The 16860-nt window shown below is 38.6% G+C and overlaps 1 protein-coding gene across 12 annotated transcripts in view; it reads left to right on the forward strand.

The window, feature by feature from the left end:
• The window catches only part of ERICH2 (glutamate rich 2), a 35890-nt gene extending 19248 nt beyond the window's left edge, over positions 1 to 16642 (forward strand). For 11 of the 12 annotated variants that reach the window (XM_074363861.1, XM_074363863.1, XM_074363865.1 and 8 more), the window contains 3 exons: positions 9694 to 9751; positions 15736 to 15807; positions 16443 to 16642. In XM_074363861.1, coding sequence (XP_074219962.1) covers positions 9694 to 9751; positions 15736 to 15807; positions 16443 to 16564 — 252 coding nt within the window. In that variant the 3' untranslated portion in view covers positions 16565 to 16642. The remainder of the gene's footprint in view (positions 1 to 9693; positions 9752 to 15735; positions 15808 to 16442) is intronic. The other variant, XM_074363864.1, reaches the window with a different exon arrangement.
• Positions 16643 to 16860: the final 218 nt, after the last annotated feature.

A 16860-nucleotide genomic window follows, 5' to 3' on the forward strand; every position in this document is an offset into this window, starting at 1 on the left:
TGTCACTCCAAAATTGTACATAAACATTTACTGATAATTCTATGGAGAAAATAGTTTCACCTCGCTTGTTGTGATATCACAGTCTGCCTTTGATGTTACACAACTTCATGTGTATTATGATAAAGAACTTCATAATAGTACATTTACATTTCCCCCTTCTCATCCTTTGTATTATTGTTGTCATATATTTTACTTGTACATTTGCTATAAACCCCACAATACATTGTTCTTTTTGTTTTAAGATGGTCAATTATCTTTTAAAAAGTTTTTTTATTGGAAAATTTAAATTAAAATTTAAAAATTAATTTTTTGAAAGACATTTCTAGTTTTTATTCATAGCTTGTATAGATTCAAATTTCCACCTGGTACTGTTTTCCTTTTACCAGAAAAACTTTCTTTACTATTTCTCATAATGTAGTTCTGCTGGAAATGAATTCTCTCCACTTTTGTTTATCTGAAAAAAAGTCTTAATTTCATTTTCAGTTTTAAAGGACTCATTAGCTGGAGGTTATAGGGGGCCAGATTTTTTTTTTTCAGTACTTGGAAATGTTGCTCCGTTGTCTATTATTTTTGCTTAGTTTCAGACAAAATGTCTGCTGTTATTCTTATCTTTATTTACATGTATGTGTCTTTTTTTTACCATCTGTCACATTTTTTTCATCTGTATCATTATTTTTGGCAATTTGATTATGATGTACTTTGATGTGGCACATTTCTTCTATTCATTGAGATTCTCAGATCTATGAGTTTGTAGTTATCACCAGATTTGGAAAATGTTTGGTTATTAAGTCTTCAGATATTTTTTTTCGAACCTATACCCACCCTCTCTTCAGCTGGACTATAGTTATGCAATGTTAGACCACCCAGTATTGTCCCAAAGGTCACTGATGTTCCTCTTTTTTCCTGTTTTTTCTATGTATTTTATTTTAGAAATTTCTAATGCTATGTATTCAAGTTCATATTTTCTCTGCTGTTATAATCTGCTATTAAGTCTATCTCTGTTCTTCCCTCCCTCTGCCTCCCTACCCACCTGTCTCTCCCTCTCTTTCTTTCTCTCTCTCTCTCTATATATATATTCATTTAAGATATCCTGTTTATCATCTCTAGAAGTTTTCTTTAAATATTTTTGTAACTATCATTTCTCTTCTTACCATGTTTGTATTTTCTCTACATTTGAGCATATGGCATGGATTTTTTTTTAACATTTTTTTATTGATTTATAATCATTTTACAATGTTGTGTCAAATTCCAATGTTTAGCACAATTTTTCAGTTATTCATGGACATATACACACTCATTGTCACATTTTTTTCTCTGTGAGTTATCATAACATTTTGTGTTTATTTCCCTGTGCTATACAGTGTAGTCTATTCTACACTTTTGAAATCCCAGTCTATCCCTTCCCACCCTCCACCCCCCTGGTAACCACAAGTCTGTATTCTCTGTCTGTGAGTCTATTTCTGTCCTTTATTTACGCTTTGTTTTTGTTTGTTTGTTTTTGTTTTTGTTTTTTAGATTCCACATATGAGCCATCTCATATGGTATTTTTCTTTCTCTTTCTGGCTTACTTCACTTAGAATGACATTCTCCAGGAGCATCCATGTTGCTGCAAATGGCATTATGTTGTCGGTTTTTATGGCTGAGTAGTATTCCATTGTATAAATATACCACCTCTTCTTTATCCAGTCACCTGTTGATGGACATTTAGGCTGTTTCCATGTTTTGGCTATTGTAAATAGTGCTGCTATGAACATTGGGGTGCAGGTGTCATCCTGAAGTAGATTTCCTTCTGGATACAAGCCCAGGAGTGGGATTCCTGGGTCATATGGTAAGTCTATTCCTAGTCTTTTGAGGAATCTCCACACTGTTTTCCATAGTGGCTGCACCAAACTGCATTCCCACCAGCAGTGTAGGAAGGTTCCCCTTTCTCCACAGCCTCTCCAGCATTTGTCATTTGTGGACTTTTGAATGACGGCCATTCTGACTGGTGTGAAGTGATACCTCATTGTAGTTTTGATTTGCATTTCTCTGATAATTAGTGATACTGAGCATTTTTTCATGTGCCTATTGATCATTTGTATTTCTTCCTTGGAGAATTGCTTGTTTAGGTCTTCTGCCCATTTTTGGATTGGGTTGTTTGTTTCTTTCTTAGTAAGTCGTATGAGCTGCTTACATATTCTGGAGATCAAGCCTTTGTTGGTTTCATTTGCAAAAATTTTCTCCCATTCTGTAGGTTGTCTTTTTGTTTTGCTTCTGGTTTCCTTTGCTGTGCAGAAGCTTGTAAGTTTAATTAGGTCACATTTGTTTATTCTTGCTTTTATTTCTATTGCTTGGATAGACTGTCCTAGGAGAACATTTTTGGGATTTATGTCAGATAATGTTTTGCCTATATTTTCTTCTAGGAGGTTTATTGTATCTTGTCTTATGTTTAAGTCTTTGATCCATTTTGAGTTGATTTTTGTGTATGGTGTAAGGAGTGTTCTAGTTTCATTGATTTACATGCTGCTGTCCAGTTTTCCCAACATCATTTGCTGAAGAGACTGTCTTTATTCCATTGTATATTCTTGCCTCCTTTGTCAAAGATGAGTTGACCAAAAGTTTGTGGGTTCATTTCTGGGCTCTCTGTTCTGTTCCATTGGTCTATATGTCTGTTTTGGTACCAATACCATGCTGTCTTGATGACTGTAGCTCTATAGTATTGTCTGAAGTCTGCGAGAGTTATTCCTCCAGCCTTTTTCTTTCTCTTCAGTAATGCTTTGGCAATTCTAGGTCTTTGATGGTTCCATATGAATTTTATTATGATTTTTTCTAGTTCTGTGAAATATGTCCTGGGTAATTGGATAGGGATTGCATTAAATCTGTAGATTGCCTTGGGCAGTGTGACCATTTTAACAATATTGATTCTTCCAATCCAAGAGCATGGAATATCTTTCCATTTTTTAAAGTCTTCTTTAATTTCCTTCGTCAATGGTTTATAGTTTTCTGTGTATAATTCTTTCACCTCCTTGGTTAGATTTATTCCCAGATATTTTATTACTTTGGGTGCTATTTTAAAGGGGATTGTTTCTTTACTTTCTTCTTCTGTTGATTTATCGTTAGTGTAAAGAAATGCAATTGATTTTTGAACGTTAATTTTGTAACCTGCTACCTTGCTGAATTCTTCAATCAGCTCTAGTAGCTTTTGTGTGGACCTTTTAGGGTTTTCTATATATAGTAACATGTCATCAGCATATAATGACACTTTTACCTCTTCTTTTCCAATTTGGATCCCTTTTATTTCTTTCTCTTGCCTGACTGCTGTGGCTAGGACTTCCAGGACTATGTTGAATAGGAGTGGTGATAGTGGGCATCCTTGTGTTGTCCCACATTTTAGTGGGAAGCTTTTGAGTTTTTCACCGTTGAGTACTATGCTGGCTGTAGGTTTGTCATATATAGCTTTTATTATCTTGAGATATGTTCCCTCTATACCCACTTTGGCGAGAGTTTTTGTCATAAATGGGTGTTGAATTTTATCAAATGCTTTTTCTGCATCGATTGAGATGATCATGTGGTTTTTGTCCTTTCTCTTGTTGATGTGATGTATTACACTGATTGATTTGCGTATGTTGAACCAGCCTTGTGTCCCTGGGATGAACCCCACTTGGTCATGATGTATAATCTTTTTTATGTGTTGTTGGATTCTATTTGCTAAAATTTTGGTGAGGATTTTGGCGTCTATGTTCATCAGTGATATTGGCCTATAATTCTCTTTTTTTGTAGTGTCTTTGCCTGGTTTTGGTATCAGGGTGATGGTGGCTTCATAGAATGAGTTTGGGAGTATTCCCTCCTTTTCGATCGTCTGGAAGAGTTTGAGAAGGACTGGTATGAGTTCTTCTTTGTATGTTTGGTAGAATTCCCCGGTGAAGCCGTCCGGTCCTGGACTTTTATTTGTAGGGAGGTTTTTAATTGCTATTTCTATTTCCTTTCTAGTGATCGGATTGTTCAAGTGTTCAGATTCTTCTTGATTCAGTTTTGGTGGACAGTATGTTTCCAGAAACTTGTCCATCTCCTCTAGGTTATCCAGTTTGGTTCCATATAGTTTTTCATAATATACTCATATGATATTCTGTATTTCTATTTTGTTTGTTGTAATTTCTCCATTTTCCTTTCTTATTTTGCTAGTTTGTGCTCTCTTTTTTTTCTTCTTTGTGAGTTTGGCCAGAAGTTTGTCGATTTTATTTACTTTTTCAAAAAACCAGCTTTTGGTTTGGTTGATTTTTTCTATGGTCTTGTTAATCTCTATTGTTTTTAATTCCTCTCTGATCTTTATTATTTCCTTCCTTCTGCTGCTTTTTGGGGCTTTTTGTTCTTCTTTTTCTAATTCATTCAGGTGGTGGGTTAAATTGTTAATTTGAGATTGTTCTTCTTTTTTGAGGAAGGCCTGTATTGCTATAAACTTCTTTCTTAGCACTGCCTTTGCTGTGTCCCATAGGTTTTGAGTGGTTGTGCTTTCATTATCATTTGTCTCAAGGTATTTTTTAATTTCAGCTTTGATTTCCTCATTGATCCATTGTTTTTTCAATAACATATTGATTAATCTCCATGCTTTCCTTTTTTTCTCCTTTGTTTCTCTGTTGTTGATTTCCAGTTTCATGGCATTGTGGTCAGTAAAGATGCTTGAGATAATTTCTATCTTCTTAAAATTGTTGAGGTTTCTTTTGTGCCCAAGTACATGATCGATCCTGGAAAATGTTCCATGTGCACTTGAAAAGAATGTATATCCTATTTTTGGGGGGTGTAATGCTCTGAAAATATCCACCAAATCTAGTTTTTCTATTGTAGTATTTAATTTCTCTGTTGCCTTGTTTATTTTCTGTCTGGAAGATCTGTCTAGTGATGTTAATGCAGTGTTAAAATCTCCAACTATGATTGTATTCCCATCAATATCCCCCTTTATCTCTGTTAGTAATTCTTGTATGTACTTAGGTGCTCCTATATTGGGTGCATATATATTAACGAGTGTAATATCCTCATCTCGTATCACTCCTTTAATCATTATAAAATGTCCTTCTTTATCTTTCTTTATGGCCTTTGTTTTAAAGTCTATTTTGTCTGAAATCAGTACTGCAACACCTGCTTTTTTGGCTTTTCCATTTGCATGGAATATCCTTTTCCATCCTTTCACTCTCAATCTATATGTGTCCTTCTCCCTAAAGTGGGTCTCTTGTATGCAGCATATTGAAGGTTCTTGCTTTATTATCCAGTCTGCCACTCTGTGTCTTTTGACTGGAGCATTTAGTCCATTAACATTTACAGTAATTAATGATAGATGTGTGTTTATTGCCATTTTGAACTTATCTTTGCGGTTGAATTGGTATATCCTCTTTGTTCCTCTCTTCTTCCTTTTGTGATTTGATAATTTTCCTTTGTATTATCATGGATTTTATTTAATTTTTGTGACTCCTTTGTAAATTTTTGGCTTGTGGTTACCCTTTTTTGTAAATCTGTCAACCCATTACTATAACTGTTTCTATTAAACTGATAGTAACATGATCTCAAACCCATCCTACTGTTAAAAAAATTTTAAAAAGAAAGAAAAAAATATTCTATATTTCCCTGCCTCCCTCTCCCACTTTCAGTGATTTGTATGTCTTCTTTTATAATTTCATGTTTACTTTATTTGTAGTTCATGAGTTATCACCTTTCCAGTTGTGTGTTTCTCATTTCTGTAGCATCCTGCTGCTTTTCTATTTAGAATAGCCCTTTCAATATTTCTTTTAGCATGGGTTTAGTGTTGCTAAACTCCTGCAGCTTTTTTTTGTCTGTGAAACTCTTTATTTCTCCTTCTATCCTCAAGGATAGCCTTGCTGGATAAAGGATCCTAGGCTGCATCTTTTTTTCATTCAGGGCTTTGAATATATCTTGCCACTCCCTTCTGGTCTGTAGTGTTTGTGTAGAGAAATCAGCTGAGAGCCTTATGGGGGTTCCCTTGTAACTTACTCTTTGCTTTTCTCTTGCTGCCTTTAGAATCATTTTTTTATCCTTGACTCTGGCCATCTTGATTATGATATGTCTTGGTGTGGGTCTATTTGGGTTCTTCCTGTTTGGGACCCTCTGAGCTTCCTGTACTTGGATATCTGATTCCTTCTTTAAGTTTGGGAAGTTTTCAGTCATGATTTCTTCAAAAACCTTTTCGATCCCCTTTGATCTTTCTTCTCCTTCTGGGACCCCTATTATGCGAAGATTGGGACGCTTTATATTATCCCATAGGTCCCTCATGCTATTTTCATTATTTTTTATTTGCTTCTCTTGTAGTTCTTCTGAATGGGTGCTTTCTATTGCCCTGTCTTCTAGATCACTAATTCGTTCCTCTGCATTATCTAGTCAGCTTTGCACAGCTATTAGATCATTCCTCATCTCTGTCAATGAGTTTACCCATTCTACTTGGCTCTTCTTTATAGCTTCAATTTCATTTTTGACATATTTTATATCTCTAAACACTATCTCTTTTAATTCCTTCAGCAATTCGATCACTCCTTTTTTGAAATCTTGATCTAGTAGGCTATCGATGTCTATTTCGTTGATCTTTCTTTCAGGGGATTTCTCTTGTTCTTTTAATTGGGAAAGGTTTTTCTGCTTCTTCATCTTGCTCATAGCTCTTTGTCACGGTGGTTTATGGAGTATCAGTTGTTTATTTTGGTCCTTAAGGATTTTATCTATCTGATGCCTATTTAGGAATAGAACTTAGGAAAAAAAGAAAAAAAAAAATAAGAGAGAGAGAAAGAATTTTAAAAGAAGGGAGAAAGAGGGTTTGAAAACAGTGTATAATAAATAATAGAAGAGTGAGTTGAAGCAGAGTATTAATCGGGTTGAGACGTCCTTTTAAAACCTTTACAAAAAAGGGGGGGGGGGGATGAATAGATGTATTTGAAACCTGTGTCTAATCAATAGCAGGACATCAAAACCCAAGAGAAATAGAAATGAATTAAGAAGTAAAGATTAAGAGAGTGATAGAAAATAGAACAGGTAAAAACAGATTTAAATAAAAAAAGGGGGGGCGGTTTGTCGGTGTTCTCCTGGAGTCTGTGTGCTTTTAATGTGAAGTCTTTCTGTCTTCGTCCTGTTTTGGAAGCTCAGCTTGCTGTTTTCAGAGGCCCTCCGTTGGCACCCTCTTCTGTGCTGCTCCCAGCACCTGTGGGCAAACAGATCGCCCTCCTCCTAACACTGGGTCAGGTGCAGCTCTCTGCTGTGGGCGGGCGGGTCGCTGCCCCTCCAGATGCCGCAGTCAGATGTTGCAGACTGGCCAGGTAGGAGGGCGGGTCGTGCCCCCTCCCAGCGCCTCGGTCAGGGGCTGTGTTCCTGCCCGAAAGGCGGGGGCCGCTCTCCCTCTACCTGCACCGCAGGTAGTTCCGCTCTCTGTGCGGCTGCGCGCTCCGCCCTGGTCGGCGCTCCGCGGGTGGGCTCGGGGAAGACCGAGGGACAGCCCTGTCCCTGCTCCGAGCCAAAATCCAGCTCCTTGTTTGTCTTTGTGGAGCAAGTTCTCTGAGGGACCAGGATGGAAGGATCCTATCTGCCCCAGGCTGCAGGCCAGTCTCAGTCTGGCCTTTGAGGCTGCTAAGCCCTTCCGTGCGGATGCAGGTTTCGTGCCCGCCCCCGCCTGAGTGCTAAGCGCGGAGGATACGGCGGCTGTGCCTGAGCCCCGCCTCTCTTCCCCCGAAAACTTTCCGCGGGTTTTCAGAGATGGGGGTGTGCACCCTTCCCCCGAGAGCACATCAACCTTGCTGCTTTATGGAGGGCCCAGGTTGTTCTGCCCTGTGCACCCACAGCCAGGGCGCGCAGCCCCTTGCGTTCCCCCGGGGCTGCCTCCGTGCAGCCACTTCCGTCCTCCGCCCGGCTTGTGCAGCCTGGCCCTGCCCGCCGCTGCCGGCCCGCGTCTCAGGCTGGGTGTCGGGGGGACGCTCTGTGCCCGTTTAACTTAGTTCTGTTAGTCAAGGGCTGCTCTGTACAGATCCGAGCCTCGGAGGCTCCCCCTCCGTCCCGCTGGCCTCTCAGTTGGAGAGGGGAGACCCAGCGAGCGAGCACCAGTCCTCCTTTGCCGCTCCCTCCCCGCGGGACCCGTCCCGCGCTGCTTTGCCTTTTGTTCTTTCTTTTTTCCTTTTCTCCTACCAGATTTTTGGCGTCTTTATCTTTTGAAGAGGGCGATGTTCTGTCGGAGTTCCGCAGGTGCTCTGGTTGGCTGAGTGGGTCTGTAGTTGTGGGTCTTGGTGTATTTGTGGGAGAGGGTGACCTGCGAGCGTCCTTCTACTCCGCCATCTTCTCCGTCTCTCGGCATGGATTTATAATAGCTATTTTAACATGTTTGTCTGTTATGCTATCATCTTTCTCAATTCTAGATCAATTTCTACTGATTATGTTTTCTCCTGCATCTTTGCCTGCCTGGTAACTTTTTTTTTTTTTTTTTTTACCAAATCCTAGATATTATAAATTTTATATTCTTGGATACAAACTTTTGTTTTTCTTTTCATTTTGTTGAACTTTGGTCTGGGACAGTTGCATTACTTGGAAATAGGCTTTTCTATTTGAGTCTTGCTTTTAAACTTTGCTGGAAGGATCCAGGGCAACCTTTATAGTGTAGGGACACTAACTCATACCCTTATGAGAACTCTTCCCAGTGTTCTGTGTATTAAGAGGACCTTCCACTTTGGCTGGGGAGAACATGAGCTCTTCTCAGCCTTGTGTGAGGGCCAGTGAGTGTTCCATCTGCTCATTCTAGTGATTCTTTTTCCAACTTCAGTTTCTTAATACTCATATGTAGATCAATACCAAGACTCTCACATTATTACATGTCCCTATCTCTTACATAGTAAACCTAGTGTACTGTGCATGTGGTTCAGAATATGTCACACACAAGTAGGGACAATCATCCAAGTAAAGGGTTATTTTTTAATGGAAACAGTCTAAAATAGTTTAGTAAATTGTAGAGCCTAAGTAAGTAAAAATACATAAGAATATTAATTCCATGGGGAGAAAATGATTATGGTATGTGGTATATTTTTTAAAAGCTACTGAATAATCCTCGCTTTTGTAAATGTATGTGTTCATTTACAGAAAAAATATTAAGCAATATACATGGAGACGTTAAAAGTAAACATCTCTAGATGGTAGAAATATAGATGCTTTTTAATTGCGAGCAGTTTAGCATTTAAATTTCCTACATATGAAAGTATATATTACTTTGTAACAGAAAATGTAATAAAAATAGTAAAAAGCAAAACTATATAGTACAAGAGCAATACTGGAAAATACTGAATATATGTAATTGTCAATCTACATTTTTTCTTAAGTGTTGTTGTGTAATTATGGACTAAGTTTGCAAATAAAAGCTGTATCTGAACCAAAGGGATGTTAAAGTGTTTAATGTCTTCCCTGCCTCTGCCAGTGGAATCAACCTGTGTCTTCCCAAATTGTTCAGTAGCACATACACAGTGTGGCCACAGCAAAGCAGAGGAATCATACTTATTCTGGGTTGCCCTGCCTTTAGAAGTCCTTAATATTCTTCATTAACTAATTGATTACAGACTCACTCGTGGAAAAACATATGTAAATGTTAAAAGCAAAATAGTTAATCATTAATGGAATATTTTCTAGGGAGTTTATAATGGACGTTTATCTTTGTGAAACTACATACCTGAAGCATTTCTTCCTGTTTTCCAGTTCCTGAGAGCAGAAATGGGCCAAGACTACCATTTGGCAAAAAAATTATGTCAGATGAGTAAGTTCAAAATACTTTTCCATTTTCTGATCTTCTCTTTGTTTCAAAATACATTGCATCATCTGTAAAATAGTTTGATTATCATACATCTAGTGAATTCCCTGATAGTGTCTCAGTGATTCCTTGATAGTAAAAATTGGTATACAGATTAATGAGACTTCTAGAGTAACTTTGAGTGGAATAACCTAACAGCAACTAATTACACTATTAGAAAATAAGTCAAAATCTTTACCTTCATAATAATGGGTTAGTAACGTTATGCCTTTAGTTTCAGAGAGGTATCATATAGTGCAGTAAACCTTACATAACATACAGTTATTTCACAAGTATTTGAGTATCTACATGTGCAGGCACTGTTCTAACACTGAAGACACAGCAGTCAATAAGACAGATAACAATTCCACATTTATATTTAGCGTGAGACAGATAATAAACATATATAACTAGGGTATCATAAATGATGGGTGCTATGGAGGAAAATAAGCGAGGAAAAAGAAATAGAAAGTTCTAGGAGGAGGCAAAACAGTTTTAAATAGGATGGTCCAGGAAGGCCTCCCTGGAAGACCCGAGAAAATGCTTGGAGAAGCTGAGGGAATGAGTCATGTCATCTGGAGGAAGTGCATTCCAGGCAGGACTAATAGCAGACGTGCTGAGACACGAGTGTGCCTGGCCAGGAACAGCAAGGAAGCCAGAGTGCCCGGAGCAGACTAAGCCAGGGGAAGTGTGATAGGAGGTGAGGTCGGAGAGGTTAAGGTCAGGGGTTGTGCACGTTGCATGGCACTTTTTCACAGTTTGAGGGTGGTGGCCTTTTCTCTAAGGGAGGAGACAAACCACTGGACACTTGAGTAGAGGAATGAGATGAAGTATTTAACTTTTCTATCCTTGGGTTCTTGTAGTTTGATTTGGTGTTCAAAATAGTTGTGGTTTTCTTTGTATTTAAGCAAAGAGAGGTTTGGGCAATTTGCTAAGTTTCTTAACTCCGTGGGTTGATGTTTTCATCAACATTGAAGATTTCTTGGCCATTACCTTTTCAAAGATCACTTCTGCCCCATTCTCTGTCTCTCTTCTCTTCCTGGGTCTCCAATTACACAGAAATTAGACTTTTTTCATGGTGCCCCACATGTATCTTATACTCAGCTCTGTTTTTTCCATCTCTTTTTATTTCTGTGCTTCAGTTTGGGCATTTTCTACTGACCTATTTTTGAATTAGTTCATTCTGTCTTTCTCTGTGTCCAATCTACTGTTAAAACCACCCAGTGAAATCTTAATTTCAAGGATTGTATTTTCCAATTTTAGAAAGTCTATTTAATGATTTTGAAAGATTCCAGCTCTCTGTCAAAATCCATAATCCTTTCAACTATTTTACCATCTTTTTCTCTTAACTCATTAGTCTTCGTTATTTTAAAGGAGAAAATGGCAACTCTACAATTAAACTTTGTTGATAATAGAACTTAAAATACTAACTTTTGTAGAATTAAGTCTTATGGTTAAAATCCTTCAGTGAAATTGTGGCATAGGGACATGAAGGTCTAACCCTCACTTGCCTCACAAAGTCCCCACTGTGGATACAGGACCTCTTAAATCACTGGCTGATTTTTAAAATGGATTTCTTGAATGCTCTAACACTACCGATTTTATATCCAAAATAACTTGCCTTGTTTAATCCTTTCCAGCACTTCTGACCTTTAGAACCATTGAGTAAAATATTTTGATCAAAACTATTTTGGGTAGCCCAGAAACATAGAATTTCCAATCAGAGGGAACCCTTAGAGAATCATCTCCAATGCTCTCTTTTTATAAATAATGAAAAGGAAGCAGAGAGGGGTTGAGCGGCTTGCTCAGCCCCACTAAGGGAGCAAGACACAACCAGAACTGGAAACCAAGCCTCCTTTCTCACAACAGCTTTTTTTTCTCTGTAGTGGCTGGTGGAGAAGTGAGTGATTCTGTAGCTCTGGCTCCCAAATCTCTTGAGTTTCTGGTCAAGCCTAATTATGGGGAAATTAATATATTATATTCCCATATTCATCTGTCATTTTAGAAAGCCTCTGGCTCAAGCTTACAAAATACAGACATTGATAGCACCACCTCTGTCTGCCAGTTTTGGCCATTAGCCCTCCATAAACACCAGGTGCTCAATAAAATGCTTATTGACCTGACTTGAACCAGTGCATGTGAATTAAGTGTCAGGCCAGTAGGATGAAAAAGTTCAAACTGATCTATCTTAACAGGGTTCTGTTCCTTTAAAAACTTCCTTCCTTTCTTCCTTTCAGGAAATCCATGTTGAGCACTAACTCTATAACAGACATTATGCCAGGGGCTGGAGAGAAGGCAGAAATCAGAGCACACATGCTCTAAACCCTTTTGCGGTTGACATCAGACATGGTTTGGCGTGGTTTGCACTCTTACTGATCATTCTTTTCTGTCCGGTAAATAGTGGTGTCTCTAAAACTAAGGATTAGACTCTTGGAAAGGAAGCTAAGACAGGCACCATGATCCAGGGAGCCAGGCGGGAAAGAGCTGCTCCCAAGAGGAAGAAGAGGCTGATGGGAAGAGTGAACAAAAAGGCTCAGAGATGGGGGTAGTGAGCAGGGGTGTGCATAGTATGATTGGCTACCCCTGATGCAGATTGCCAGCCAAGGATGTGAAATTAGGGAGGCCCAGGTCTGGCAATGCCAGGCATGTTCAAGGAAGACAGAGAGTTGGAGACAGACTCTGTCTCAGGGAAAAGGAATTGCTAGTTCTTTGATGCCAGTAGGAACTCTTGGCTGAGGGCTGGCCAAAGTTCCTTTTTCAGTTCAGAGCAATGGACAAAATGAATTTTTTGCATCTAGTATGGAGCCCAAAATATTATATGTAAATTCTTACAGCATAGATACTCTTTTGTCTCTTTTTTCCATCTTCTAGCGCTTCTACAGAACACTCCTCCTTCCTCTACATGTATATTTTTATGTATTTATAAATTTATGCATGTAAACATAGATTATGTATTTACATATTTATAACTATGTTTTGAGCACCTACTATGGGAACTTTCGGGAATACATTGTTTAATTCTTACATCAATTCCTTGAGGCAGATTTGATTAACCCTATTTTATAGATGAGGAAACTGAGGCTAACAAGGAGAGCTAATTCACCCAAAGTCACACAGCTACCCAGTTGTAAAGCTAACATTAGATCCCAGGACTGGTTTAAAAGCCTTTGACTTCTTACTGTATTTCCATTTCTTCATTCAATTAATAAGCTTATGTTTCTGGTCAAGCAGGCATAGATTTGGAAAAGAGATGTGTTTGTGGATCAATCAGGTTGAAAGTGCTCCTGTAAGTTGACTAATGTATTTTTATTTGTATCTAAGGCAATTAATTTATATGAAATAATGCATCCTTGTCCCTTCAGAAATGTTTTACCAATTGATCTTCTTGAATAAAGCCTCTGATTCCTAGTATGTTTTCTTTTTATCCTGCCTTCTAAAAAAATTTTTTTAGTGAAGGCTTGGAAAAGTGATTTTTTAAATGGGACTGAAAGTCAAGAGTCTCAAGTACTTTTCTTAGTTTATCTCATAATCCACTGTGAGATTTCATACCAGTCTTCCCATTTCTTAGTCTCTTCACATGCGGCTCAGTCATCGCAGGGTGCCAACACTTCTGCTCACAGGCAGCCTGAGATTCTACAAAAATAACATTTAGGCCTAGAAGACCTACTTCATCAATTATAATAATTGTAAATGTTTAAGAATAATGGCCTGAAAACCACAATGGTTCTCATCATTATGGGCCTAACACAAATACAGATGTATCTTCAGAAAAGATAGTTCCTAGAAAGTTTTCTATTTCTTTTTGAGTAAAATAAGTCACCCTTTCTTAATAACCTAGAGGCTAATTTCGTCTAGGCATAGAAGGACTGCTTCCCATTTAGTTGTCTATATTCACTTATTCCATTTTTTTGATGTTTTGAGGGCTCCAGCTCTGTGTCAGTTACTCTCTAAGGGCTGCAACAGTGAACAAGACCAGTGTTCTGCCCACCCTGGAGTAGCCTCCAGTCTGAGGCCCTTAAAGGCCCCATGGGCAGCAGAACACCACCCCCGCCCCATGCTCCCAGGTCCCTGTCCCAGCCATTCGGCTGGAAGAAAGCATCCACTCATCCACTGCATGCTTAGGAATGAACCAAGCCTTTCTCTGCGCCCAGAGCCATTCTGGGAAAACTAATCATCAGCATTTCTTCAGCATTCACCATGCACCAAGGACTGAACTAAGTACTTTATCTACATTATCTCATTGATTCAGATCGGCCTGATGTGGCCAATGGTATTATTACAGGTAAGGGAAGTAAGGTGCAGAGATATCCCTTTCCCCATGGTGACCCAGCTAGACAGTGGCAGGACCATGATTTGCATCTGACAGTCTTTCTTCAGGGTCCATGCCAGCCTCTGTTTATGGGCCCAGGTTGGGAAACAACTCCCAGAATGTTACCTGCACATACTAAGGGCTTCTCTGTAGGGTTTGTAAAAAGGTAAGAGAATAAGAACTTTTTATTTATCGCCTAGGATGGATGTTGCTGGGCTAAGTTTCAAAGCAGATACCTTTCCCTCACTCTGAAAATTGACATTGGCCAGCAAATAAACCATGAGAATAAATCATGAGAGAGCTGAGCCCATACTCCAGTCTCATGGAATCATCCCAGTTCCAATGTAAAATTGTATAAGCTATGTTCCAAAGAATGTTGGTCCAAGATTTCTTAGTAAGAGTCCTGCCAGAAAGGATTCCATGGGAATAACAAATTGGGGAAACCACATTCTCCTCTCTGTAAGATTCATAATAGTTATGAGCATATTATATAAAATCCTGCAGTTGCCCCTTACTGTCAGCTCTACCCGAATAACTTCATTTAATCTAGTTTCCCAAATACGTGTTATCATCTTAAGAAACCGGTATCTCCAGCAGCAAGTTGGAGAAACTCTGCTCTAGAAAGAGGCTTAGCTTCAGAGGAAGATTTAGACTGCTAATGATAAGCATATTTTAGTCCAAGTTAAAATGTATAAAAAGTCACTTTTATTAGAAGCCTTAAAAGATGTGTAAATACCTATAGGACCCTTGAAAGTAGCTTCTAAGCAGGCACACATGCTAACCCAGTTTGATGGTAAATTGTTATCTTAGTGGGATTAGGAAATAAAGGCATTGGTTTGGGGTGTCAGGATGAAAGCCATATGGAGTGAGATCCTCTGAGCCAATGGGGCCTAGTTGAACCATCCATAGTTCTCTCTTAGCCAGGCGAATAGCACACTTGATGTTTCAGTGCCCCCTGGGGGCCATCAAGATATCATGCAGGAGTCACAACATTAAATGGATGGTGCAGGATTATGAATACTGAAGGCAAATAGGAAGAAGGCAGCGAGAGATCTATAGAGTGAGATCTAAAAAAACTAAATAAAATAGTCTAGAAAACTCTGAAACAAAAAGTGTATATCTTTCTGGCCTCATATTACATTGGTAATATGCCAAGAAGCCTAAAAAAATCTATCAATATGGTCCAAAAGAAAGATGACACATTCACTTAAAGGATCACACATAGAAATAAATAGTGCTAAAAACAATGGGTCTGATGAAGCAGTGAGAGGGCTGTTAAGTAGTTGATGACTGGGGTATCATTAGCAAAGTCTCCATGTTTTTTGGGATTTGTACTTTGGGGAATGATTATAGTCAAGAAACGCTTTGGCTCCAGGCCTGTGAGGGATGCCTCATAGTGATGGAGGCTGCATTCTTTGGACAGGAGGTAGAAAAATATAATGAGGATTATTTCCCTTACAAAGCGCCTAAGATAAGCAGAGCATTTTCTCTATTCATGTTAAGATATACCCGTGGTATAATTGTTGGTGTTTTCACTCTGTGTTTTCACTTACTCTGATTGACAGTTTCAATCTCATTCTGAGGAGCTGTTTGCTGAAACACTTTGAACATTAATAACACACATTCTGTTGTCCATTTTCAGTCCTAATCTATGAACCAGAAAATCCTGAGGCCAAGGAGTTTTTGTCACTTATTGAAGAATTGTTGCGGATGGGTAAATTTAAAGATTGGTATTTCTTATTTTTTATAGAACTATGAGTAGTTACTATTTAAAAATCCATTATCCCAAGAGATTGGTAAAGTACATCCTCAGGAAGTGGTTAAGAAAAGGCTAAATGGCTGTCTGGATGGTTTAGTGAAACCATCTCATCCTCCTGTGGATGGTCAAGATGACTCCCTTTTCTCTGTGGAGTGGAACTGCCCAAGCAAAGCAGGTTCCCCGGGCACAAGGTGTGGGGCACCAACAGAGTCTTCAGAGGGGACAAAATGTGCTTCTTGTCCCAGATACTAAAGGGATTATCCCACAGTCCCAAGCAAAGCCAGTAACCTCTAAATTACCCTAAATCTCACTTACTCTAACTCTGTTTAAGTAAGAATTAAGTTGACAATAGTAAAAAGTATTTTTATAGGCCTATGTTTTAAATTTACTTTAAACATCTTTGTGCCAGTAAGAATATGTTCTTCTTTGCACTACAGCTTTGACCCTACGTATAGTTAGCAAAATTCAGCTCAGTTCTCACATTCCAAAAATATATATTTCATAGTGGAGAGGGAAACAAGAGAATTGTGATTTTTCAGGGTGGAAATATTAAGCAACATTTTAAGCAATTCTCTTCCTTTCTGTGACAGAGAAAGCTCAGAATCTTGAGGAAGATGATGAAGAGAGCGAAGAAAACAGTAGTGCTGCGAGTGAAGGAGAGAGCAGTGAGGAGCCAAGTGAAGAAAGCTCTGATGAATGTGAAGATGGGTGATGATAGTTGCTTACTAGAGTTTAACCTTCATGTATGTTCATTACCGTATACTTTGGAAATATAAAGAGAAGAGCTGCATTGCAGTCTAATTGTTCTTTATTTGGTACAGAGTTCTTTTAATTTATCCATATTGGCTTGAGCTCCTTCTTAATATTTAGATTTTAGCTCAGTGTGAGCTACTCAGAGAGGGAAATAGTCATTGGAAACACTTACACAGCACTGTGTGCCAGGTGCTGTTCTCTACACATAAATTTATTGAATCCAACAAACACATGAGGTAAGCACTATTATTTTCA

The sequence above is a fragment of the Camelus bactrianus genome, chromosome 5 (assembly GCF_048773025.1).
Source record: "Camelus bactrianus isolate YW-2024 breed Bactrian camel chromosome 5, ASM4877302v1, whole genome shotgun sequence".
Taxonomy (NCBI): Eukaryota; Metazoa; Chordata; class Mammalia; order Artiodactyla; family Camelidae; genus Camelus; species Camelus bactrianus.